Here is a 25,934-nt window from a genome sequence, read left to right as displayed (position 1 = left end):
AGTGGATTAGTTGTGACACTTCCCTCCTTTTCCCATCCACAATGTTTACACAATGTTTTAATGAGTGGCCAGTGGCCACTCATTAACATCTAATCTCTGTCATCAAATAACGTGGTTCATGGACTAAAGGAAAATGCTATCTCCTCACAGGTAGTTTGTTGAGAGCTACCCAAAACAATACCTGCAAACAGTACTGTATATCTGTGATGGGCACAGTACTGTTCATGAAATATGCAATATTGTTTAGTTTTTTAGTTTTCTTTGTTCTTTAGATATAATGGCAATTATTGAGAATTGGGTTTTGATTTCCTACTGTAAAATACATTAAGTAGATACATACTATAATGTAGCTAAACATGATAAACTAGAAAAGAAAATTTCTAAGAAATAAGTGTGCCTGTGGCTCGCTAAGTGTGTGCAACCTTGTATAGCAGTTGAGGTACAGTACAGCTTTATGAACCATGACCACCTTTGTACACACAAGGAGTGTTCAGGACAGCTTCAGCGTACAGTACATTGTTTTCCTTTCTCATGCAGTACAGACACACACAGCACTTCACAACACTATGCTTTAAAGAGAGGGAGAAGAAAACTGCTTAACTTTTCAACACTGTTTACTGCGGATACGGATTCAGCTTCACAATGTGGATTTATGCCTTGCTGGCAGGCCTTGACTTCAAGGGAATACTGCTGTTTATTTGCGTTTCTCTCCTGATATTTGATTACCTCAAGTACAGGAATGCATCCAACTATCCACCGGGACCCCTGGCTCTTCCCTTTGTAGGGAACATGTTAAGTATTGATATGGAGCACCCTCACGTTAGTTTGACCAAGGTAAGGCAAGGCAAAGCCCCCATGTCTACTTATATTGTTTACTTTGTGACATTTCAACAAACACCTATACCCCCTTCAATACGTAATAATTAACAAAATAGAATCAATATAGTGAACCGTACACCTTAAAGGGATCCCTGGCTAATACAACAAATATGCCTTAATACATTATAATTGTCCTCTATAACTACAATGTAAAATTAAAAACACCTCAATTATTTTATTTCTTCTAGAAATAGCTAATCTTTCACTCAATAGGGGAAATGCCTGTCGCAAGTTGATGATGTCATAAATGTCATGTGTGATCTATCCCCATGGAATCTATGGCATGCATGTGCAAATAAAAACAAACGTAATACTTCCTATGGTTAATATGAGCATCAAATCAATATTTCAAATGTGTTTTTGCACATGCATGCCATAAATTCAATAGGGATAGATCACACATGACATTTATGACATCATCAACTTGTGACATGCATTTCCCCTATTGAGTGAAAGATTAGCTATTTCTAGAAGAAATAAAATATTTAAGGTGTTTTTAATTTTACATTGTAGTTATAGAGGATAATTATAATGTACCAGTAACACTCCCTAATCGGGAGAAAAGCGACCGTAGGTCACTGATCTCCACAAATAGGGCAAAAATGTGTTTTGCCAAAATCTTCCTGATCCATGTTGATGACATGAGTGTAGACATACTGTGTAGTGATTTTCGTGATTTTAGGGCAAAATCTGTAGGAGCAGTGTCCAAAAATGTGTTTTTAAAAATCGGCCTGGAGGTGGCGCTATATGGGAGAGATTCATGTTGATGGGATGAGTGTAGACATACTGTGTACCGATTTGCGTGATTTTAGGGCAAAAATTGTAGGAGCAGTGTCCAAAAATGTGTTTTGCAAGAATCGGCCTCATGGTGGCGCTAGAAGAGGGCCATGTGAGAAATGAGGGGTGGGGTCTCCGCGCCGGCAAGGCGGACGAATAGGTACCGGCCCCGGCTGTCCCGGTCGCTCCTAGCCGGAGTTACGGCATTTTATGTGAGCTGCAGTGTAGGGGGTCCTCCACTGGGGGCGCCACCACTTTTGCATCCGTTCTGGAGCACCAGGAGTGGGTGGTCCCCGGGAATTCCCCGTGAGCTGCCCCGTGGGGGTGGTCATTTGGTCAGTTTAGCACATTTGGTCATTTTTTACATCTGGGGGTCCCCCAGGGACCTGGGGGTCCCTGGAGCTCCGGGGGTCCTTGGAGGTTGTAGTTTGGCAGGTAAGGAAGGTGTGTGCAAAATTTGGCATGGATCGGGGCAACGGTTGCGGAGATATGAGCAGGGCAAGAGTGTGACGTGTGAGGTGTGACAGACAGACTGACTGACGGACTGACGGACGGACGGACTTACACTTTGTGCAGGGTTTGATAGTAAATGCGACCTACGGTCGCAATTAAGGTATATTTGTCGTATTAGCCAGGGATCCTTTTAAAACCAATAAAGTATTTTGTCAAAATTATCCGATAACATCAGCTCTTGTAACGTCCACAGCTAGCCGAGGCCTATGGGAATGTGTTCAGTGTGCGTCTGGGCATTGATAAGTTGGTGGTCGTGTCCGGATACAAGATGGTGAAGGAGGCACTGGTGACACAAGCAGAGAACTTCGCGGATCGGCCACACAGCTCAATTGCAGACAGAACCTATGCAGGAGACTTAGGTGACCGTATGCACACACACATTGACTGAACTTATTAATGAATTTGAATGTACACACAGTAAAATCCTCAGAGCAAATTACCTGAAAGTATAAAGATGAACGCAACACTGAGGATTTAACTGTGTTTTGTCTCTCCATGTTTGTTTGTTGGGTAGGTATATTCCAAAGCAACGGTCCAAGATGGAAGGCACAGAGACGCTTCGCCATGTCCACCCTGCGTAGGTTTGGAATGGGCAAGAGTTCACTGGAAGAGAGTTTGTATGAGGAGTGTCGCTATCTCCAGGAGGAGATAGAGAATGAGAACGGTAGGAGGCAGCAGTTATGTTGAAACTTTGAAAGTGCTGTTGAAAAGACACTACGAGCAAATTGTTTTATTTGTATTTATCTAGTGTGGTTCTAGACTCTGAGCTTTATTTTGATTTTCTTAAAGATGAAGTGCCCCCCCCCCCCCCCCCCCCCCCCCCCCCCTGAAACATGATTATCAGGTATTATAATTATTCTAGAAGGAAGATCCCTTCCAAAAAATTGTGCAGAAAGTTAAAGTTAAAATTACGTTTCTATGTGGCCACACCCACCAGTTCATTAAGTATGCCTGGTTGTCATGGTGGGTGGTGACCCAGCTGAAGTTAGCCACACCCACAGTGTTGGGTGAATGGTAAAAGGGGAGGGGATGATTATATGATGTCATTTTATCAGTGTTTTTGGATCAGCACTTTTGACCCATAAGGTGTCAGCCTCCAGATAGAAACCCCAAATACATAGACCCCCTGTCTAATGAAGTACTGCTCCTGACACATGAAAACCAGAAAAAGTACAAAACTATGGCACCGCCTCTTTAAGTACCAGCTCTTATGCCTTAACTTAAAGGCCTGTCCATACTGTCTCTGACCACCAAACCTTTCGTTGGAAAGGTCTGGTTCAGCTACAAAATGTCACTCGCATCTTTTTCTGAAAAGCATCACCCCGAATTAGAGTTCGTAAAAGCTGCACGTCAAAATACAATCAAAATACAGCCCTGTCATACTCTTACCGGTACCTCTCCTACAGTATGATTCATTCTTATTGCTGGTGCTGCTATAACACATACAGTTCCCTCTGGGGATGATTAAAGGTTTATCTTACCTTATCTTATCAAAGACAATTATAGAATAAATGGGATGACGTCAAATAATAACTCAAAATTTGAATAATTATATGCAAATAACAAAACAGAGAAATCTGACATATGTCTCCAGGCAAGCCTTTCAACCCAGCGTCCCTACTCAACAACGCCGTGTCCAACATCATTTGCCAGATGGTGTTTGGTAAACGGTTTGACTACAGTGACCATGACTTTCAGACGCTACTCAAGAATATCAACAAAGCCATTCAACTGGAGGGCTCTGCATGGGGTCAAGTGAGGAAATATCTATCCAACTCATAGGGCATCTCTCTCTGAATATGAGTAACTCCTATCTCAAAATAAGGTTCATACTATGTAAGAAATATGCTTCGTCATGTAGCCTATTGCACTGCCTGCACTGTACTTAACCTTAAAGGACCTACACCATGAATTTTCACTTTTTCTATTTTAAAACCTTTTTTTGGGGTCCCACTGGCACCTTCTATCCTCACAAAGTCCTATTTCTGTACATTGTGTCTTTCTCTGGTTTTGGGAAGACAGAGATGAAAAGCTTTCCACGGGTTCTCAGAACAGTGCTGTTCTGAGAGTTGACGCATGTGACGTCACACGCGTTTCCCGTTTTTTTCAAAACTTTTTTTTTCAAAATTTTGAATTTGTTTTAGGTATTGTAAAATATTTATTCTATTAACATTCTGTTTATATTTTATTTATTAATTCCGGTTATTTAGTCTTCTTAACATTTAGTGATACACAATTTGGTCGCTAATAGACACACAGGACTAACTTAAACTTACTACAGGATACATGCAGGTGATTCTTTTTGGCGCAGACTCACAGTGTACTCATTCATATTAAGTAAATCTTATGAATGAAATGTGACCTTAAACTGTTTTCTCACTGCAGCTGTATGAGGCAATCCCTGGCGTCATGAAGCACTTGCCAGGTCCTCACAACAAAATGTTTGCCCTCTATGAGGATTTGGCTGCCTTCGTTCGCCAGGAGGTGGAGACGCACAAGCTTGACTTGGATCCAAGTAATCCCAGAGACTACATTGACGTTTTCATCATGGAAATGGAGGAGGTGTGCTACACATACAGTACACTTAATATCTGTTGTTTCTTTCAGTCTATTATTGAAATCACACAAGTCTTTTCCCTATGTTTCAATAGCACAAAGGAGAGGCCGACCTGGGCTTTGAGGAGAGTAACCTGGCTCTATGTGCGTTAGATCTGTTCCTGGCTGGAACTGAGACCACCTCCACCACTTTGCAGTGGGCCCTGGTTTATCTCATCAAGTTGCCCCATATTCAAGGTCATTCAAGTGTCTGGTGAAATGCAAACGCCTACAAAACTAAACTCAAAAGTCAAATTTAGTTCAGTCAGAAAACTGGTATGCTGGTATGTAAACCATTTATTCCAACAATGATACACATCTACTAGAAATGTTCCTGCAAGACGCTTGCCCCCTAACAGCTCCCCACTGAGAACTCATTAAAAAAAAGTCATCTCAGCAAGCCATCTGCTGGGTGAATGCAGGAAAAAAATCAAGGTGCTTCGGTTTTTGAGACATTAAGCAATTTACAATTCATGCGTTTATCATACGCTCTAAATCCAGAGCAGGTAGCTGTTAATTGTCAGCTCTTAGTTGACTAAATATTAATCCTAGCGTCTTGACTAAATGTTGTGTTATTCAAAAGACTAAATCTTTGCTATCAAAATGAACACTGCGATAAGCCTAAAAGACTCCCCGAGGCGTTCCCAAGCCAGTTTGGAGATATAATCCTTCCATCTGGTCTTTGGTCTTCCACAGGGTCTCCTCCCAGTGGGACGTGCCCGAGGACCTTCCTAGGAAGGCGCTCGGGGGGCATCCGTACTAGATGCCCGAAACAGCTGACTCCTTTCCAAGCGTAGGAGCAGCGGTTCTACTCCAAGTCTCTCTCGGGTGACTGAACTTCTCACCCTATCTCTAAGGGAGATACCAGCCACCCGTCTGAGGAAACCCATTTCGTCCGCTTGTACCCTCGACCTTATACTTTCGGTCATGACCCACACTTCATGACCTATAGGTGAGAGTAGGAAGAAAGCTTGCTTATAAAACCCTTCTGTTTTCGTCACACAGAGAAGGTCCAGGCAGAGATAGACAGAGTGATTGGACAGTCCCGCCAACCCAACATGGCCGACAGACCCAACATGCCCTACACTGACGCTGTCATCCATGAGATCCAGAGGATGGGAAATATTGTGCCTCTCAATGCACTTAGGATGGCAGCCAAGGACACAACACTAGGTGGTTACTTCATACCAAAGGTCAGCGGTGGAAGCTCATTTTTACTTATGTAAACATAACTATAACAATGTAGTAAATGTACTTGGTTACTTTCTACCACTGCCAAAGGTCCACCTATTCAGACATATTTTAGGTAGCAAAGCAATGTTTGCAAAATGTCTCAGAGGCGATAAAGAACAAGAGTATGGAGTGCAATACATAAAGTATCTCGCTATGTTCTATCAAATCTATTCTCTATGAAGATGTGTAACTACAAGCCATCGATTCAAAATGAATGGGAGCCAGTACAGATGGTTGTTTTCTCCCCTGTGTTGTGTAGGGAACCTCATTAATTCCCAGCCTGACTTCCGTACTGTTTGACAAGAACGAATGGGAAACTCCAGACACTTTCAATCCAGAACACTTCTTAGATGCCGATGGCAAGTTTGTGAGGAGAGAGGCATTCATGCCTTTCTCTGCAGGTAAAACTTCTCAAATGCAAATTGGAAATGGCAATGTGTGACAATTGTGGGCAATTTGTCAGATTTCTGCACGTGAAATGTTCATCTTCTATTGGCTGTAGCTGTTGATACAAAAACAAGCTTATATAACTTTGCAATAGCAATCCCTTTCAGGAATTCACATTATCACTATTATTTCTTGGTTTGATTGTTTGATATCGACACATTAATTGAATAAACCGTATACACAAACAAGACAGACATAAGATGGAAGCATAAACAGTTGGAGGTAGTTACATTCAAACTAAATTTGCATTAGGATTTACAAGCAACCCTCCATAATACAGTAGATTATATTTGGAGGTGCTGTATTGATAGAGTTCACAGGTAGACTGTATACTGGTAGCCTAGATACCTGATTCCACATGTCCCAGGTTTCAGGCTCTATACTTAGGAAGGTACTTTTACAAACAAATAAATTCAGCATTCTACACTTTTATCGATCTTGAATGTGTTTGATCTTGACAATTTGCCACTGTTTGTTGGAGTATTTACAGTATGCTTGTGTGTACTATGCTGTAAGTGATTTGTGTGTGCTTGTTCTTAGTTTATGGCTAAGGTCATGATTATGTTCTGTGTGTTTTCAGGGAAACGTGTATGTCTGGGAGAAAGCCTCGCAAAAATGGAGTTGTTCCTGTTCTTCGTCAGTTTATTCCAGAAGTTCAGTTTCTCCACCCTGGATGGAGTAGAGCTGAGTACAGAGGGAAAATTTGGGATTACACATATACCACTCCCATTCAAGATTCATGCCATGGTTCGCTGAAGCCATTCATCTTCAGCCATTCATTCATTTTCTCTATGAATTGAGAATAAAAGGACCCCAATGTAAACAAGCCATTGTGCTTTCTTGGGTTAAATACTATTAGTAGACCTTGTATCTGAACTGTACTGTACATATAAGCTGTATTAGGTTTAAAATCCTCTCATGAAAAACAACAACAAAATAAAAAGCAAATAAAGTATTCAATCAATCACCTGGTATATCCCATGGTCTCTGTCTGTCTATCATCTATCTCTATAACATATAACGCCACTTAGTGCAAACAAAGCAGACAAACAGAATGAAGTGAAGGCGAATTCCTGGCAAATAATAAATAAATATATATATATATATATTAGGGCTGGGACTTTTAACTGATTAATTGCGATTAATTAATTACAGAAAATTAACACGATTAAGAAAATGCACACATTTTAATCGCACTTAGTTTTTGCACCACAGAACCTTCAGTTTCGGGCATACCGATCATAGCGATGCACCAACCAAGAAGAGACAACAAACACAAGGGGAGAAATAGCCGATCAGAGCGCTTTGCTTGGCCCAGTGGATGTGAAATTTAGATTTAAAAAAATCTTGTTGATTCACTCATACACCAAAATGTGTTTTACTAAAAAATGCTTCTCGGGTAAAATATTAATATGCGATTAAAATGCGATTAATTGCGATTGATTAATTAATTACAAAGCCTGTAATTAATTCGGGTTTTTTTAATCGCATCACAGCTCTAATATATATATATACATACACACACACACACACACACACACACACACACACACACACACACACACACACACACACACACACACACACACACACACACACACACACACACACACATATACACATATATATATATAAAGCCACACCCTTTGGCCAGTAGCTACACAAACAAAGTGTTTGGTATTCTATGTTTGATTATAGTTAGTCAAAAATCCAACACACCCAACAACAAATGCAAGAGAAAACCAACATAGTCTCAGCAAACTCAACATGCCTTGGCCTCACCATTCACAGAGGAAATAGCAAGGTCCTCAAAATAAACACAGACAGAGTTACTCCCATCACACTAGAAGGTGTAGGAGGTGGAGAGCTTCACCTATTATGGACAAGTGGGTCGGAATGATCAACAGAAAGCTACTGTAGTTATGCCTGTAAATGTATTTGTTATCACATAATATACAAGTTCCATATTATATACAAGGATTCCAGCATACACTTTTTAACTTTTATTTACTCCCATTTAAATCAATTTACCGTTTATGTATTAGTAAATAGAGATTCTTTACTAGCAACCCCTGATTTACATCACCCTGAACTTATATCCTCCTCACAGAGAATGTTCTATTGTTGAGAGAAATGACTTCAAAGCAGAAGGCAACACTTCAGATTAAATAAAAGTATTTCAGGTCAATCAATAATGTCATGATGACCACTGATTGTTCCCATGTAATGCGTCATCAGGGTAAGGTAAGGTGAAAAAAATCACACCCGTGTGAACTGAGCGGTGGTTTACCCACCAACCAAATGGCCGAAATGTCTATAGGGCTGAAGTGGTTTTGTTGATGTATTTTTCAGGCAAGAATGGATTTTATTCCTCCATTTAGATTTTATGCAAGAAAAGGGGTGATACTTTTTGTTTTGTATAGTTTTTCCGCCCCTTTTCTCCCCAATGTAATTGTTATTCGTATCATGCCATCATTTTGGCCCATCCCATATGGGATTATAGACACATTACACAACAAGAAGAAAACTGACATATAATAACAATCCTCCTGTTCTTATTATGTCCAGTCGAAAATGAAAGGAAAAAACATGCATACAGTGTATAGATGAACAAAATAAGAACAAAGACAATGGCTTCTGATATGTAAATGGCTCTCCTCCTCATTGACTAGGCCTTTTCAAGAAATAAAGCAAATGAAAAAATGAATTAGTTTAAAGAGTCCTTTCAGTTTCTCAGTCATAATTTGAATGATAAGTATTGATGGATATTAAGAATTCTACGAAATGTAATTTGTTTTCATTTCATGTATTTAATTTTAATAGATTTTTTTTAAAGGAATCAATCTCCACTTGAAGACTGTATTTAGACTGACACCCAGTGGATTAGTTGAGACAATTTCCTCCTTTTCCCATCCACAATGTTTACATGAGTGGCCACTCATTAACATCTAATCTCTGTCATCAAATCACGTGGTTCATGGACTAAAGGCAAACGCTATCTCCTCACAGGTAGTTTGTTGAGAGCTACCCAAAACAATGTGGATTTATGCCTTTCTGTCAGGCCTTGACTTCAAGGGAATACTGCTGTTTATTTGTGTTTCTCTCCTGATATTTGATTACCTCAAGTACAGGAATGTATCCAACTATCCACCGGGACCCCTGGCTCTTCCCTTTGTAGGGAACATGTTAAGTATTGACATGGAGCACCCTCACGTTAGTTTGACCAAGGCAAGGCAAGGCAAAGCCCCCATGTCTACTTATATTGTTTTACTTTTTGACATTTCAACAAACACCTATACCCCCTTCAATACATAATAATTCACATAATAGAATCAATAAGTGAACCGTCGTACACCTTAGAATAAATAAAGTATTTTGTAAAAAAAAAGAAAAGATCCGATAACATCAGCTCTTGTAACGTCCACAGCTAGCCGAGGCATATGGGAATGTGTTCAGTGTGCGTCTGGGCATTCATAAGTGGGTGGTCGTGTCCGGATACAAGATGGTGAAGGAGGCACTGGTGACACAAGCAGAGAACTTTGCGGATCGGCCACACAGCTCAATTGCAGACAGAATCTATGCAGGAAGCTTAGGTGAGCGTACACACACACACACACACACACACACACACACACACACACACACACACACACACACACACACACACACACACACACACACACACACACACACACACACACACACACACACACACACACACATTGATTGAACATATGTATGAATGTACACACAGTAAAACCTGAAAGTATAAAAATGAACACAACACTGAGGATTTAACTGTGTTTTGTTTCTCCATGTTTGTTCGTGGCGTAGATGGTCTATTCACGAGCAGCGGTCCAAGGTGGAAGGCACAGAGACGCTTCGCCATCTCCACGTTGCGTAGGTTTGGAATGGGAAAGAGTTCACTGGAAGAGAGTTTGTATGAGGAGTGTCGCTATCTCCAGGAGGAGATGGGGAATGAGAATGGTAGGAGGCAGCAGTTATGTTCATCTACTGTGGTTCTAGACTCTGAGCTTTATTTTGATTGTCTTAAGTACCAGCTCTTATGCCTTAACTTAAAGGCCTGTCCATACTGTCTCCGACCACCGAACTTTTCATTGGAAAGGTCTGGTTCAACTGTAAAATGACGTCACTCACATCTTCTGAAAAGCATTACCCCGAATTTAGCCTCGGAAACCCAGGCTTCTTTTGGCGATAGGAAGAAAAAGAAGCCTGGGCGATCGCGTTATGATCACTGTTGGAGGAAGTGTAGAATTTCCCTAACCAATCAGAGTGCAGAGAGCGTCGCACCAAATGTGTTGACGTCATGACGCAGCAGCGTTCTCTGCGCTGAGCAGAGGAGCAGAGGGGGGTGGGGGGAGGAGAACACATGCTATTGGCCAGAGACTCGCGGAGAGATTCGCCGCGCCCGCCCATCTGCCTACACAAATTGGTCCGCGTTAGGTTAGAGTGCCCCGAATTAGAGTTCGGAAAGCTGCACGTCGGAAAGTCGGAACTCTCCGACGAAAAGTTTGGTGGTCGAGACAGTATGGACAGGCCTTTAAATTAAAGCATAAGAGCTGGTAATTAAGACAATCAAAATACAGCCCTGTCATACTCTTACCGGTACTTCTCGGTACTACAGTATGATTCATTCTTATTGCTGTTGCTGCTATAACACATACAGTTCCCTCTGGGGATCAGTAAAGGTTTATCTTACAATTATCTTATCAAAGACAACAATGTTTATAGAATAAACGGGATGACGTCAAATAATAACTCATAAATGTAATATTAATATGCAAATAACAGAACAGAGAAATCTGACATATTTCTCCAGGCAAGCCTTTCAACCCAGCGTCCCTGCTCAACAACGCCGTGTCCAACATCATTTGCCAGATGGTGTTTGGTAAACGGTTTGACTACAGTGACCATGACTTTCAGACGCTGCTCAAGAATATCAACAACGTTGTTCAACTGCAGGGCTCTGCGTGGGCCGTGGGGTCAAGTGAGGAAATATCCATCCAACCCATAGGGCATATCTCTCTCTCTCTCTCTCATTTATTTTTATTTTTTGGAGCGGTGAAAGCACTCCCAATAGACAGGTATGTCCGTGGGTATGTCCGTGGGTGGGTGGGTGGGTGGCTGGGTGGCTGGCTGGCCGTGTCCGTAGCCTGGCAATACCTTGAGTGGCCACACACAACACACTAGTTAAAGGAGGGGCGCTGTTTTGTGCAGGCCAGGCACACTCACCACTCACTCACACAGACACACACACACACGCACACGCACGCACGCACGCTCAGATTCACCGCTCCACTTCGAACCGAGGTTTGATTTTTAAGTAAGAGATGACATAACAGTATAGAGAAAGATCTGAAGGATATATTTCTGTATCTTAAAACATGAGGATAGGCATTCTTTAATTTGCTATTGTTGATGTATATGGGTGTTTCACTTTATTAATTTTCCTTTTATTTGCATTTCTTTTCTTTATATGGTGAACCTGTACACTCTATTATTGCATCCTAAACCATGAATATGTAATTAGGCCTACAGTTTTCATTTTATTTACATTCTCTTCATATGGTAAATTTGAAAACTTTTTTAGCTTCAGCCTATTGTAAAAGTAAATCTTATGATGTTTTCTCACTGCAGCTGTATGAGGCAATCCCTGGAGTCATGAAGCACTTGCCAGGCCCTCACAACAAATTGTTTGCCCTCTATGAGGATTTGGTTGCCTTTGTTCGCCAGGAGGTGAAGCTTGACTTGGATCCAAGTAATCCCAGAGACTACATTGACGTTTTCATCATGGAAATGGAGAAGGTGTGCTACACATACAGTACACTTCACAATATCTGTTGTTTCTTTCAGTCTATTATTGAACTCACACAAGTCTTTTACCCATGTTTCAATAGCACAAAGGAGAGGCCGACCTGGGCTTTGAGGAGAGTAACCTGGCTCTATGTGCGTTAGATCTGTTCCTGGCTGGAACTGAGACCACCTCCACCACTTTGCAGTGGGCCCTGGTTTATCTCATCAAGTGGCCCCATGTTCAAGGTCATTAAGTGTCTGGTGAAATGCAAACGCCTACAAAACTAAACTCAGAGTCTAATTGAGTTACCACTCAGGAAACTGGTGTGCTGGTATGTAAACCATATATTCCAACAATGATACACATCTACATGTGATGCAAGACACTTACCCCCTAACAGCTCCGAACTCAGTGGGGAGCTGCTGGGTGAATGCAGGAAAAAAAATCAAGGTGCTTTGGTTTTGAGACATTAAGCAATTTACAATTTAGGCATTTAGCAGACACTCTTAATCCAGGGCAGTGTTCCTTGTCTACTCAGCTTCTGAAATTGTTTAGTCTTGACTAAATGTTGTGTTATTCAAAAGACTAAATCTATGCTATCAAAATTAACACTGCATTAAGATTTAGATATTTAGTCGACTAACACTAGACTAAGACAATTTCAGAAGACTAAATGGTGTGTAATTCAAAAGACTAAGACTAAATCAGAAATTCCTGTCAAAATTAACACTGACACGTAACACTTCAACCGCTTATCCGGAATCGGTTCGCAGGGGTAACAGTTCCAACTGAGATTTCCAGATTTCCTTATCCTGAGCAACTTCCTCCACTCCCTCAGGGATTATACAGAGGCGTTCCCAAGCCAGTTTGGAGATATAATCCTTCCATCTGGTCTTTGGTCTGCCACGGGGTCTCCTCCCAGTGGGACGTGCATCGAGGACCTTCCTAGGAAGGCGCTCGGGGGTATCTGTACTAGATGCCCGAACCACCAATAAGCTGACACCTTTCCAAGTGTAGGATCTCCTTCTCCGTTCATCTCCATCATTGAATGCTTATAAAAACCTTCTATTTCGTCACACAGAGAAGGTCCAGGCAGAGATAGACAGAGTGATTGGACAGTCCCGCCAACCCAACATGGCCGACAGACCCAACATGCCCTACACTGACGCTGTCATCCATGAGATCCAGAGGATAGGAAATATTTTGCCTCTCAATGGACTCAGGATGGCAGCCAAGGACACAACACTGGGTGGTTACTTCATACCAAAGGTCAGCGGTGGAAGCTCATTTTTACTTATGTAAAAGTAGCTATACCAATGTAGTAAATGTACTTGGCCAAAGCCAAAGGTCCACCTATTCAGACATATTTTAGCCAGCAAAGCAATGTTTGCAAAATTCCTCAGAGGCGATAAAAACAACCAAGTAAGAGTATGGAGTGCAATACATACAAGATCTCGCTATGTTCTATCAAATCTATTCTTATGAAGATGTGTAACTACAAGCCATCGATTCACAATAAATGGGAGCCTGTACAGATGGTTGTTTTCTCCCCTGTGTTGTGTAGGGAACCTCATTAATGCCCAGCCTGACTTCCGTACTGTTTGACAAGAACGAATGGGAAACTCCAGACACTTTCAATCCAGGACACTTCTTAGATGCCGATGGCAAGTTTGTGAAGAGAGAGGCATTCATGCCTTTCTCTGCAGGTAAAACTTCTCAAATGCAAATTGGAACTGGCAATGTGTGAACATTTTGGGGCAATTTGTTTGTCAGATTTCGGCATGTGAAATGTTAATCTGCTGTTGCCTGTAGCATTATCACTATTATTTATTGGTTTGATTGTTTGATATAAATTGAATAGGCCTATATACGTATACACAAGACAGACATAAGATGGAAGCATAAACAGTTGGAGGTAGTTTGTGTTATTAGGAACATCCAATCTAAATTTGCATTAGGATTTACAAGCAACCCTCCATAATACAGAAGATTATATTTGGAGGTGAGATTTCACAGGTATACTGTATACGTATCTGATTCCACATGTCCCAGGTTCCAGGCTCTACACCCAAGGTACTTTTACATAAAAAAAAAAGAAGAAAAAAAAAAAAGAACTGCATTCTACACTTTATCGATCTAGAATGTGTTTGATCTTGACATTTTGCCACTGTTTGTTGGAGTATTTACAGTATGCTTGTGTGTACTGTAAGTGATTTGTGTGTGCTTGCTTTTTGTTTATGGCTAAGGTCATGATTATGTTCTGTGTTTTCAGGGAAACGTGTATGTCTGGGAGAAAGCCTCGCAAAAATGGAGTTGTTCCTGTTCTTCGTCAGTTTATTTCAGAAGTTCAGTTTCTCCACCCTGGATGGAGTAGAGCTGAGTACAAAGGGACAAGTTGGAGTTACACATATACCACTCCCATTCAAGATTCATGCCACGGTTCGCTGAAGCCAATCATCTTCAGCCATTCATTAATTTTCTCTATGAATTGAGAACAAAAGGACCCCAATGTAAACAAGCCATTGTACTGTCTTGGGTTAAATACTATTAGTAGACCTTGTATCTGAACTGTACTTTACCCTAAATGAAACAAGCCATAAAGGCTTTCTTATGTTTAAAATCCTCTTATGGGGGGAAAAGAAGCAATAAAGTATTCAATCAATCACCTGGTATATCCCATGGTCTCTGTCTGTCTATCATCTATCTCTAATATAATATAATAATAATAATAATAATAATAATAATAATATATAATATAATAATAATAATAATAGTTACCAACTCCTCCCGCGAGGGAAATTCAGATATCGCAGCCCAACCCAGCTGCTTTTTTTTTATCAGCTTTAACCCAGCTGAACTCAACCCAGTGATGCTCACAAGAAGCGCAAGGGGGAAGGGGAGCAGTGGTAGCTAGAGCGGGGAATCGTACCTGGCTGCGACCTCTGGGGCCTCCGGAGTCCTAGGTGTGGACATTTACCACTCAGCCACCACTGCTCATAACATACAGTATAACACCACTTAGTGCAAACAAAGCAGACGAATGGAATGAAGTGAAGGCGAATTCCTTGCTAAAAAATAATAATATTGAAAGCCACACCCTTTGGCCAGTACCAACACAAACAAAGTGTTTGGTATTCTATGTTTGATTGTTAGTTTAAAGTCAAAAATCCCCATTTAGCAGCCCTTAGAGGCCGTGCTGGCCCTTCTTCCCCACACCTAACAACAAATGCAAGAGAAAACCAACATAGTCTCAGCAAACTCAACACACCTTGGCCTCACCATTCACAGAGGAAATAGCAGGGTCCTCAAAATAAAGTGGAGAGCTTCTCATGTATGGGCACTTTGGGCAGTATTGTCGATAAACTGGACACCGACAGGACAGATGCCGAAGTTCGGATTAAGGCAAGAGCAGCTTTCCGTTTCCATCAGCTGGGGATCCTCAGATCTGCCCATAGCACCAAGATCAGGAACTTTAATTCCATGGTGAAGCGTGTTTTGCTGTATGGAGCAGAAACCTGGAGAACAACTGTTAACACCATGAAAAGAATGTTAGAATAATCCTCAGAATTCGCTGGCCAAACACAATCAGTAACCTGGAACTGTGGCAGCGAACTATTACAACACCTTGTAGACTAGAGTATAGTATGAGTATGGAAAGATTTAGATTCCTGCCCTCTTCACTCTAAGTAAACCTGCATCTAATATCACAAGATACGCCCTGTTCTGGACAGGAACCCACATGGGAGAAGGCAGAGGGGAAGACCAAGAAACACCTGGCGGCGTGTGACCTGTGAAGAGATCTGGCTGCACATGGGGACAGCTTGGAGAAACTGGCCCAGGACCAGGAGGATGCCTGGAGAGCACTTGTTCGTGGCCTGTGACCATTGTTGGACAATAGGCTTAGCCTAAGTAAGAGGCTGTGCTGTTACCTACACCAAGGTCACAAAAATCAGTAGCGTTTCCTTGCTGAGCGCATTCAGTTTCATGCCAATCTGCCTGTTTTATATGCCTGTTACTGTATATTGATATATCTTGGATATAACTTATAAGTGGAAATGTTAATGGTGGCCCTAGAGGAAAGAATATTGGGTCACCAGAATTAGTAGGGATCACCTGGCGAACATGAAAGTGCACAGGAAATTCAATGGAAATCCACCCAGCAGTTTTAAATGTTGCTTGAGGTCACAGTATGGACGCACAGACAGACAGACAGACAGACAGACCGACCAACATAATTATACAGTACTTGCCTTTAGCGCCCTGCACAACTAACTACACACTCGCGATATTGCAGTGTACGTTTATTACAATAACAAGGAAGTGTGATCAGCCAAAAATATACACCAGGTGTGAGGGATGCTTCCCTGGAAGGCACAGGTGGGTCGGAATGATCAACAGAAAGCTACTGTAGTTATGCCAGTACATTTATTTGTTATCGCATAATATACAAGTTTACCTAATTCCAGCATACACTTTTTAACTTTTATTTACTCCCATTTAAATCAATTTACCGTTTATGTATTAGTAAATAGAGACTCTTTACTAGCAACCCCTGATTTACATCATCCTGAACTTATATCCTCCTCACACAGAATGTTCTATTGTTGAGAGAAATGACTTCAAAGCAGAAGGCAACACTTCAGATTAAATAAAAGTATTTCAGGTCAATCAATAATGTCATGATGACCACTGATTGTTCCCATGTAATGCGTCATCAGGGTAAGGTAGGGTGAAAAAGAGGCAGAGCACACATTCAAATTCATGTCACAGGCTGTGTGAACAATCTTTTTCTTTTTGTCAATGACAGGTCAGAGGGAAGTTACGTACACCCAGTGGCGGGAAAATTACTCACATTAGATAGTTAAGTAAAAAGTATCAATACTGCAGCAGTGTAGAAATACCACTCTATATACCAAAAGTAGAAAGTTCTCATTACGCAGAATGTCTTTTTACGCAGTTTTCAAACGTATAAATAATATAAAAATCTTTTGAAAATAGCCGATCTACAAATTCACAATGCGTCGCATCAAATGGTTGAAATGTCTATAGGGCTGAAGTGGTTAATGTATATTTTGTGATACAATCAAAATCTTCAAAGTAACTAAAGTTGTCAAATAATTGTCGTGGAGTAAAAGTACATTTGTCTCTGAGGTGTAGTGGAGTAGAAGTGAAAGTATAGAAAATGTTGAACTATACTCAAGTAGAGTGAATGTACCTCAAATTTGTACAGTACTAGAATACATGTACTTAGTTACTTTCCACCTCTGCGTACGCCGTACATCCCCTCCTCTCTCCATTTCATACATGCCAAGGTTTGCTGCATAATATACAAGGTGTGAGTCATGTGCCCTATACCATACCAGCCCATCTCTAACTGACACTAGTGTTGGTGGTAGAGCAAGCGAGCAGCAACAAACAACTGGAGCTCATCAGTTTCCCCTCGCTCATGCTCTCTCATTCCCTGGCTTTCCTTCACCATGTGGAGGCTCTACGATGCGTTTCTGGACCTCAGGGGAATGCTGCTGTTCAGTTTAGTATTCCTCCTGCTGGCCTATTTCCTCAAGAACAGGAACCCACACAACTCCCCCCCGGGACCCCTGGCTCTTCCTCTTGTAGGAAACGTGTTCAGCCTTGACCTCAAACAGCCTCACATTTACCTGACCAAGGTAAGCAACAGCATAATATGCTCATGTGGACTTTCATAGGGTAAAATATGCATGATGTTGGAAGATTGCATGTAATGCCATCCGAGGTTTCTGAAATAATAACAGTTGTACTCCTCCTCAGCTATTTGAATACACAGACGATAGCTGTGAGAAAAAAACATTATTCTATTAGAGTCACATGTTGGACAACAACAGGCACTTATCTGCTTGTCCTGCCTTCGCAGCTAGGCGACGTTTACGGGAATGTGTTCTGCATGCGTCTGGGAAGAGACAAAACAGTGTTTGTGACCGGGTACAAGATGGTGAAGGAAGCTCTGGTGAACCAGGCGGAGAACTTTGTCGATCGACCATACAGCCCAATCCAGACCAGACTGTATTCAGGGAACTCAGGTCAATCAAAGAAACTGATATGATGCTTGACAATGCCTCCCATATTCCACTAAGACAGCTTCTCAACCTTTTCAGGACCCCCCAAAATAATCATATTTGAACTGGGGAGTGGGGACCCCCAACCCGACAAGCACTTAGAATTGTAGGAGTTGAGGCAATACATTAAGTTCGACTCGGTTCCACAGATAAATATTGTGAAAATAGCAGATCTACAAGCTCACAACAAAGCTTGTAGATCGGCTATTCCTCTTTCTTATATTATTTAACAATCGGGGTCCCGATCCACAGGTTGAGAACCACTGCATTAAAGACACAGCTTCACAAAAACAAATACACTGTACACAGACGGACAATGCAAAGAAGATACAACGAAGTATTGTGTTTTCTCTTTCTATTTCAGCGGGTATTTTCAGGGGTCTGTTCTTCAGTAATGGACAAGTATGGAAGAGACAGCGGCGCTTTGCCGTTTCTGCCCTACGCAGGTTCGGATTAGGAAAGAGCTCTTTAGAGGAGAGCATCTATGAGGAGAGTCGCTACCTGCAAGAAGAGATGGAGAGGGAGAAAGGTTGGTAGGATAGAAAAAGACTAAAGAGTGCAAAGGAGAAAATGTGTGTACGAGTGAGTGGCAGACAAATCCCTCCTGAATCGCTTGGAAATGTGAGCATGTTTTTAGTCCATTAAGACCTGAGGCCAATTCTACAAATGTCTTCAGTCTTCAACTTTTTCATGTCAAGGACCCCCAAAATTATATGTATTGGGCCACGGACCCCCATAAAGAATGTCACTCTGATGTCCTTATGATCAGGTGCACCGTTCGACCCGGTGCCGCTCTTCAACAATGCTGTGTCCAACATCATCTGCCAGCTGGTGTTCGGGAAGAGGTTCGACTACGGCGACGACAACTTCCAGACCATGCTGAAGAATCTGTCTGAGACGGTCTATCTGCAGGGCACCATATGGGCTCATGTAAGACCGCACGGGAACTCTCAGAGACACATGCAGGGTTGCATGCATTCAGAAACCAAAAAGATATGTCTGCCAAGCCAGAAGAGTAATGTGAACCATGAAATAGCAAAGCGTAGTTGTAACCTCACTATCGGCCATTCAAGGAAGTTTTAATTGGGAAGGCAGAGGTATTAAAAAAATCAGACACAAATCTCTGATCACGATTCAATAAACGTATTTTCATATGGACAGACACATCACATCGCAAAACAAATACTCATTTCATGTCTAGATCCAAAACAATGTGAGGTGAAAATGAATTTAAGTTATAAAAATCACACCCGTGTGAAGTGGAGCTGTGTGTGTGTGTGTGTGTGTGTGTGTGTGTGTGTGTGTGTGTGTGTGTGTGTGTGTGTGTGTGTAGATCATGTGTACCGATTTTTGTGACATTTGAAGAAAATATGTAGGAAAAGGAGCAAAAAGTGTGTTTTGGAGAAAATTCAAGATGGCGGAAAATCTATCCTGGCGCAAATGGGCGTGCGTCTTGACCCAAGGAATCCAGGGAAAAAAGAATTTTAATTTTCCGATCTACGGTTCAAGAGTTACGGGGCAAAACGTAAAGTGGGCCGTTATAGCGCCACCATGAGGCCGAGTGATGTAATTATTTTTCGATTCATTCTTAAAATCATTATGAATCTCCTCTCCGAGGTTTGAAACTGTAGCTCCTATGGTTTACGAGAGAAAAATACTTGAAAGTGATTTCTTGCATTGTCCCATTATAAGTCAATGGGGACAATTAAGCGTCGTTTTTTGCCGATTACGTCGGCATGGTAAGGCGGATCGGAGCGAAAGGTAATAGAACACCATTCCCGGCCGAGCCGCACATTTTGATGTATATATTGCGCGAGTGGCGTAAATGGTGCGGCACTAGTTACGCGCCGAAGTCAGGCTACATACAGACACACAGACAGACACACACACACACAGACACACAGACCCACACAGCCACGTATAGGGAGCTGCACACAGCTCCAAAAAGTACATGCCTAAAGGCATTCATCAGATGCTACTATCCTGAGCGACAGTTGTCCACTACAACAGACTAAGCGGTCAAGTGGCAGAGTAAGAAGAAGTTGTGCTACAAAGTAACAGGTATACAGTATCTAAACAACACATATACCTAAAAAACATAATAACATAACTAGTATCTATCCGAGTAGGGAACAAATGCAGAGAAATCACGAGCGCCAGGGGAAAAGGTCTGTTTTCTTTGTCCATCTTTAGAACTGACGACACTAAACTGATATTTCGGTAACTTTTCTTCAAACAGTTCTACGAGGCATTTCCTGGACTGATGAAGCACCTGCCAGGCCCCCACAATAACATCTTCAGCAACTACAAAGCCTTGGAGGCCTTCATCAGTGGAGAGCTAGAGAGACACAAGTCGGACCTGGACCCCAGCAACCCACGGGACTACATGGACACCTTCCTCATTGAGCTGGATAAAGTACGAGCAGTTTCTCAGATCTTATGTCAAGTCATCTTTTCTCAATTTCTTACCTATTTTTTTTTTCTTAAGTAAAAGCATCAATACTGCAATTACTAGTAAAAGTACAAAAGCACTGGCATCAAAATGTGCGTAAGGTACCAAAAGTAAAAGTACTCATTATGCAGAAGATGCCATTTCACATGTTTTCAGGTGTATAAAAATCCTTTGGGAATAGCAGATCTAAATAAGCTCACAACACGTACTTTATTTGCGACGTGTTGTGAGCTTGTAGCTTGGCTATTTTCAAATTGCCAAAGTATATAAAACTGTATAGGTCTCTGGAGTGGTTTTGTAATAATAATCACAATCTACAAAGTAACTTTTTTTTTCTTCAAATAATTAGGAGTGGAGTAGAAAAAGTACAACATTTCTCTTGTATTGTATTAGTGGAGTAGAAGTAAAATCATGGAATATAGGAAGTACTCCAGTAAAGTAAAAAATAAGAAAGAAAGGAAAAATCTTTAAGTGCAGTACTTGAATAAATGTACTTAGTTACTTTCCTCCACTGTCTACAGTAAACTGTTCACCTGTCTGGCCTGCATCACTTTGTAATGGTTATCTCTCCATCAATGTATCTGTCCCTTCAGAACAAGGGAAGCCCTGAGCAGGGCTTTGGTGAAGCCAACCTGGTTATGTGCTCCCTGGATCTGTTCCTGGCTGGCACAGAGACCACCTCCACCACCCTGCAGTGGGCAATGATATACCTTATCAACCACCCTCACATCCAAGGTGAGTGCTAATGATATACCTCATCAACCACCCTCACATCCAAGGTGAGTGTAATGATATACCTCATCAACCACCCTCACATCCAAGGTGAGTGCTAATGATATACCTCATCAACCACCCTCACATCCAAGGTGAGTAGTAATGATATACCTCATCAACCACCCTCACATCCAAGGTGAGTAGTAATGATATACCTCATCAACCACCCTCACATCCAAGGTGAGTGCTAATGATATACCTCATCAACCACCCTCACATCCAAGGTGAGTAGTAATGATATACCTCATCAACCACCCTCACATCCAAGGTGAGTAGTAATGATATACCTCATCAACCACCCTCACATCCAAGGTGAGTGCTAATGATATACCTCATCAACCACCCTCACATCCAAGGTGAGTGTAATGATATACCTCATCAACCACCCTCACATCCAAGGTGAGTGCTAATGATATACCTCATCAACCACCCTCACATCCAAGGTGAGTGTAATGATATACCTCATCAACCACCCTCACATCCAAGGTGAGTGCTAAGGATATACCTCATCAACCACCCTCACATCCAAGGTGAGTGTAATGATATACCTCATCAACCACCCTCACATCCAAGGTGAGTGTAATGATATACCTCATCAACCACCCTCACATCCAAGGTGAGTGCTAATGATATACCTCATCAACCACCCTCACATCCAAGGTGAGTGCTGCTGAGAACACTTTATTTTCCCTAGACTTCTTTGCCTTTTTTTTTTTTTTTTTTTTTTTTTAACTATTTTATAAAACATTTAATAAAATGTTCAAATAGCCGATCTACATAGACACGTTGTGAGCTTGTAGCTTGTTTTTCAAAATAGTAAAAAATGTCAAAGGAGTTTAGGGATAAGGGGTAAAGCATGGACGAAAATAGGGCCCAATAACTATAACTATATCATTCACCATTGTATTTCTTTTTAAATTGATGTGAACTTTGTCATTTGTCACATTTCTTTGCTATTAAATGTTGTTCATTTTCTAAAAAACAAAAACCTTCTACTTCGCCACACAGAGAAGGTCCAGGCAGAGATAGACAGAGTGATTGGACAGTCCCGCCAACCCAACATGGCCGACAGACCCAACATGCCCTACACTGACGCTGTCATCCATGAGATCCAGAGGATGGGAAATATTGTGCCTCTCAATGGACTCAGGATGGCGGCCAAGGACACAACACTGGGCGGTTACTTCATATCAAAGGTATGCAATGTGTAAGTGTCCAGATTTGCCGTTGTTGTGGTGGTCCGTTAGGATTCCGATGGATACCGACGTACACATAATCCTCTATCATTTGGGGGTTCCCAAATGATTTTGGGGGGTCCCCAGATGATTAATTTAATGTGTAATGTGTAATTTAATGTTTCTCACTCAACAGTAAACAAACCAACATAAAGTTTAAGTGTATAGGAGGGTATTTTTACATTTCTAAAGTGACAATTTATAGAATTTCTAATACCTCTAAAATTACATATTAAACATTGGCCAAATATTAGAGGCAGAAATTGTGAAAATAGACGACTTGCAACTTGAGGCGTTAACTTGTGAGCATGTAGATCTGCTATTTTCACAATAAAACCGTGTTATACAAAATGTAATGACTCAACTCTTAGTGCTCGTCAGGGTGGGGGGGAGGGGGGGGGGGTCCCCACTTGAAAAATAATCACTTATATACATGACAATTGTTGATTCATTGAGGAGTTAATCCACATAGTGAGTTAAAACACAATACTGCCTGTGTCATTCTGTCCGTGTGACTACAGTGAGTCTCTTCATTGATATCTGGGTCAATAACGGCCTGTTGACTTGACTCACAGTCCAAGCTATAGGGCTGGTCATCAGCTAAACTGTTTTCCTGTGTACATGTATTTCACAAGCTCTTTGGTAAGCATGACATTTGTAAAGCACTGTTTAGAACACAGTGCTTCACAGGCAATAAATACCATAACCAAAGAGATTTTCTGATTGCAAGTAAAATGCATCTTGGCTGTGTTAAAATCACATACAAAATAATCAACATACGATACTGTTGCGGTAAATATAAGCCAGTAATAATTCAAACAATAGTACAGTAGGTTGACTTATTGTCTGGTTCTAGGGAACCAACCTGATGCCCAACCTGACTTCTGTGCTATTTGACAAGAATGAATGGGAGACTCCAAACATCTTCAACCCGGGACACTTCCTAGATGCTGATGGCAAGTTTGTGAGAAGGGATGCATTCTTGCCCTTCTCTGCGGGTAAGAGGGACATTATGATGAAACTGAAAGTCAAAACCCTGATCAAGATCCTGATTGGGACTAACCTGTCACTGACACTGACATGGGGAAATTGGGAAAAATGCAGATTGCATAACATTTCTAGAAAAGGGACGTTGAGAGAAACAATTTGGCTGCCTTTATGTCTTAATTCTCTCTCTCTCTCAGGTAAGCGTGCATGTCTTGGAGAGGGACTGGCAAGAATGGAGCTCTTCCTGTTTTTTGTCAGTTTACTGCAGAAGTTCCGCTTCTCCACCCTGGATGGAGTGACGCTGAGTACAGAGGAGATCGTCGGAGCCACCCGCACTCCATATCCCTTCAAGATTTATGCCAAGCCTTGTTGAATCCCCTGCAACTTGTCCCAAACAAACTGTGCTATGAACTGCCAGGAGAGTGTTTTTTTCAGGTCTTTCAGTCCGAGTGTATCAAAAAAGCAACTGGGTTGAGCATCGCTGGTCCGACCATGTTAACATTCACCAGCGTCGGCAGGTTAGCATTTCACCAGGTTAGCATTCACCAGCGTTGGCAGGTTAGCTTTTCACCAGGTTAGCATTCACCAGCGTTAGTTTTACTGAGGTTAGGATTAGGGTTACGGTTAGGTTTAGGTGTATCTCCGTCCCCCCGACTTTCGTCACCTCCGTGCAGCCAATCAAAAGCTTCCGCTGCCTTAACCCAGTTGCTTTTTTGATACACTCGGACTGAAAGACCTGCAAAAAACACTCTCCCATGAAGTGCCAGTGCCAGCTGAACCATGCAAAGCAGTGATTCTCAACATATCTCATGTCAATGACCCCCAGTTTTAAACACATTAGGCCACAGATCCCCATTTAATGTATTTTTTCTTTTTTTTATCTCTGGGTCCCCAATCTACACTGTACAATCCTCGTGTGTAAGGGTTCATTTGGACCCCTGGTGGTCGCCAGATCAGATGCTGAGAAACAATGATTTAAAGGCATGTATGTTACAGGACAGTACAGTGGACAGGTAGAGAAGAGGACAACATGAAACACAGGTCTTGATAATGTCACAGCTCAACGGCCACCATGATGCCCCAAGTGAAGTGGGGTTCAGTTCAACACGACAAGCATTACACAATGGCTAGCTTTCCTCAAAAAGGAATGAAAATCTGGAGCTTCCTTAAAGTCCTTGAACATTCACTTTCAGTTATTGTGTATGTTTGTCATTATACTGTAATGCACCTGATGCAGTGGGCATGCTGTAAATGGTGTTTGCCAAATATATTTGCACAAACCTGGAATTCAACTCTGCTTTTACTCATACTTGTTTGAGACTCTTCAATTCTGTAGCAAATTACAGTTTACTATAAGTGCACACTTTCATTCTGTTGCCTACAGTCTATCACTGTATTAGAGACAAGGATATAGCATAAACCTTCTCAACAATAAATTGTACAGTTGCATCTACCTTAATTAATTCACTTGTAAAGAACAAACACTGAACTTAATTACGTTGAAAAATAAAACAATGGTATTTTAACCAACTCATATCTACCTAATCTCACATAGCCAGACTCTCCACTAGCCTGGTAAACCACTACCAGGCTAATACCCACTGCTGTCATCTGACAATGTCTTGTTATGTCACTTTACTCAAGTGCACATATTCACATAATTAGACTTAATTTAATTATCTAAAACGCTGAGGCATGTGAGGCACTGTTTATGAATCCGTGTTGTTTAGTTGCGCATCTATTGGTGCAATTATTACTAGTGAACCATAACCATATTATACGGCTATGGTCCACTTGTTCTCAACTCATTCCCATTCCAAATAAACAATTTTCAATAGATTACACATAAATTGCAAGTTAAAATCAACTGTTAGCTATTCACTGCCACATTAGTGCTGCCTTGTGTCATAAGTCAGAAAGTGCCAGTTGACTAAAGTGCTATTATTTTAGTAGAAGCATGCCTGACACAGCAACTAGGCCTGAGGACTGTTTTCCATGAAGTGTCTTAAGTTTAGTCTCAAATATTTCACGGCAACAGCAACATTATGTTTTCAGGCTGCTGCCAGCATTATGGTTTTGTATTTTGTATCTTAATAACAACAATCACAAGACCGACCAATAGAGGTCAGTAGTGA

The 25,934-nt window shown here is 41.5% G+C and overlaps 1 protein-coding gene across 1 annotated transcript; it reads left to right on the top strand.

Annotated features, from left to right (window-relative positions):
• The first annotated feature begins 517 nt into the window (after positions 1-517).
• Positions 518-24,962, top strand: LOC308288547 (uncharacterized protein). Its single transcript, XM_080730011.1, has 27 exons — positions 518-834; positions 2,363-2,528; positions 2,684-2,833; positions 3,764-3,924; positions 4,555-4,731; positions 4,821-4,962; positions 5,770-5,957; positions 6,257-6,398; positions 7,025-7,195; positions 9,876-10,037; positions 10,279-10,431; positions 11,285-11,442; positions 12,103-12,270; positions 12,363-12,504; positions 13,341-13,528; positions 13,824-13,965; positions 14,532-14,653; positions 15,991-16,049; positions 17,745-17,925; positions 18,150-18,315; positions 18,716-18,880; positions 19,121-19,281; positions 20,591-20,767; positions 21,397-21,538; positions 22,586-22,773; positions 23,669-23,810; positions 23,997-24,962. Exons 1-27 carry the CDS (start codon positions 643-645, stop codon positions 24,170-24,172), a joined length of 4,281 nt encoding a protein of 1,426 aa, XP_080586137.1. The 5' UTR covers positions 518-642; the 3' UTR covers positions 24,173-24,962.
• The last annotated feature ends 972 nt before the right edge of the window (positions 24,963-25,934 follow it).

Source organism: Nannobrachium achirus (genome assembly GCF_963921795.1).
Source record: "Nannobrachium achirus genome assembly, chromosome: 1".
In the NCBI taxonomy this organism is placed as follows: Eukaryota; Metazoa; Chordata; class Actinopteri; order Myctophiformes; family Myctophidae; genus Nannobrachium; species Nannobrachium achirus.
The sequence above is the reverse complement of the archived record's forward strand: the minus strand, read 5'-3'. Positions and strand labels throughout refer to the sequence as shown.

Excerpts from the sequence above, each read along its gene's own strand:
- LOC308288547 (XM_080730011.1), top strand. The coding sequence starts at position 643 with ATGTGGATTTATGCCTTGCTGGCAGGCCTTGACTTCAAGGGAATACTG. Across the intron at positions 4,732-4,820 it reads TCATCATGGAAATGGAGGAG|CACAAAGGAGAGGCCGACCT; the intron begins GTGTGCTACACA and ends ATGTTTCAATAG. Across the intron at positions 22,774-23,668 it reads GCGGTTACTTCATATCAAAG|GGAACCAACCTGATGCCCAA; the intron begins GTATGCAATGTG and ends GTCTGGTTCTAG.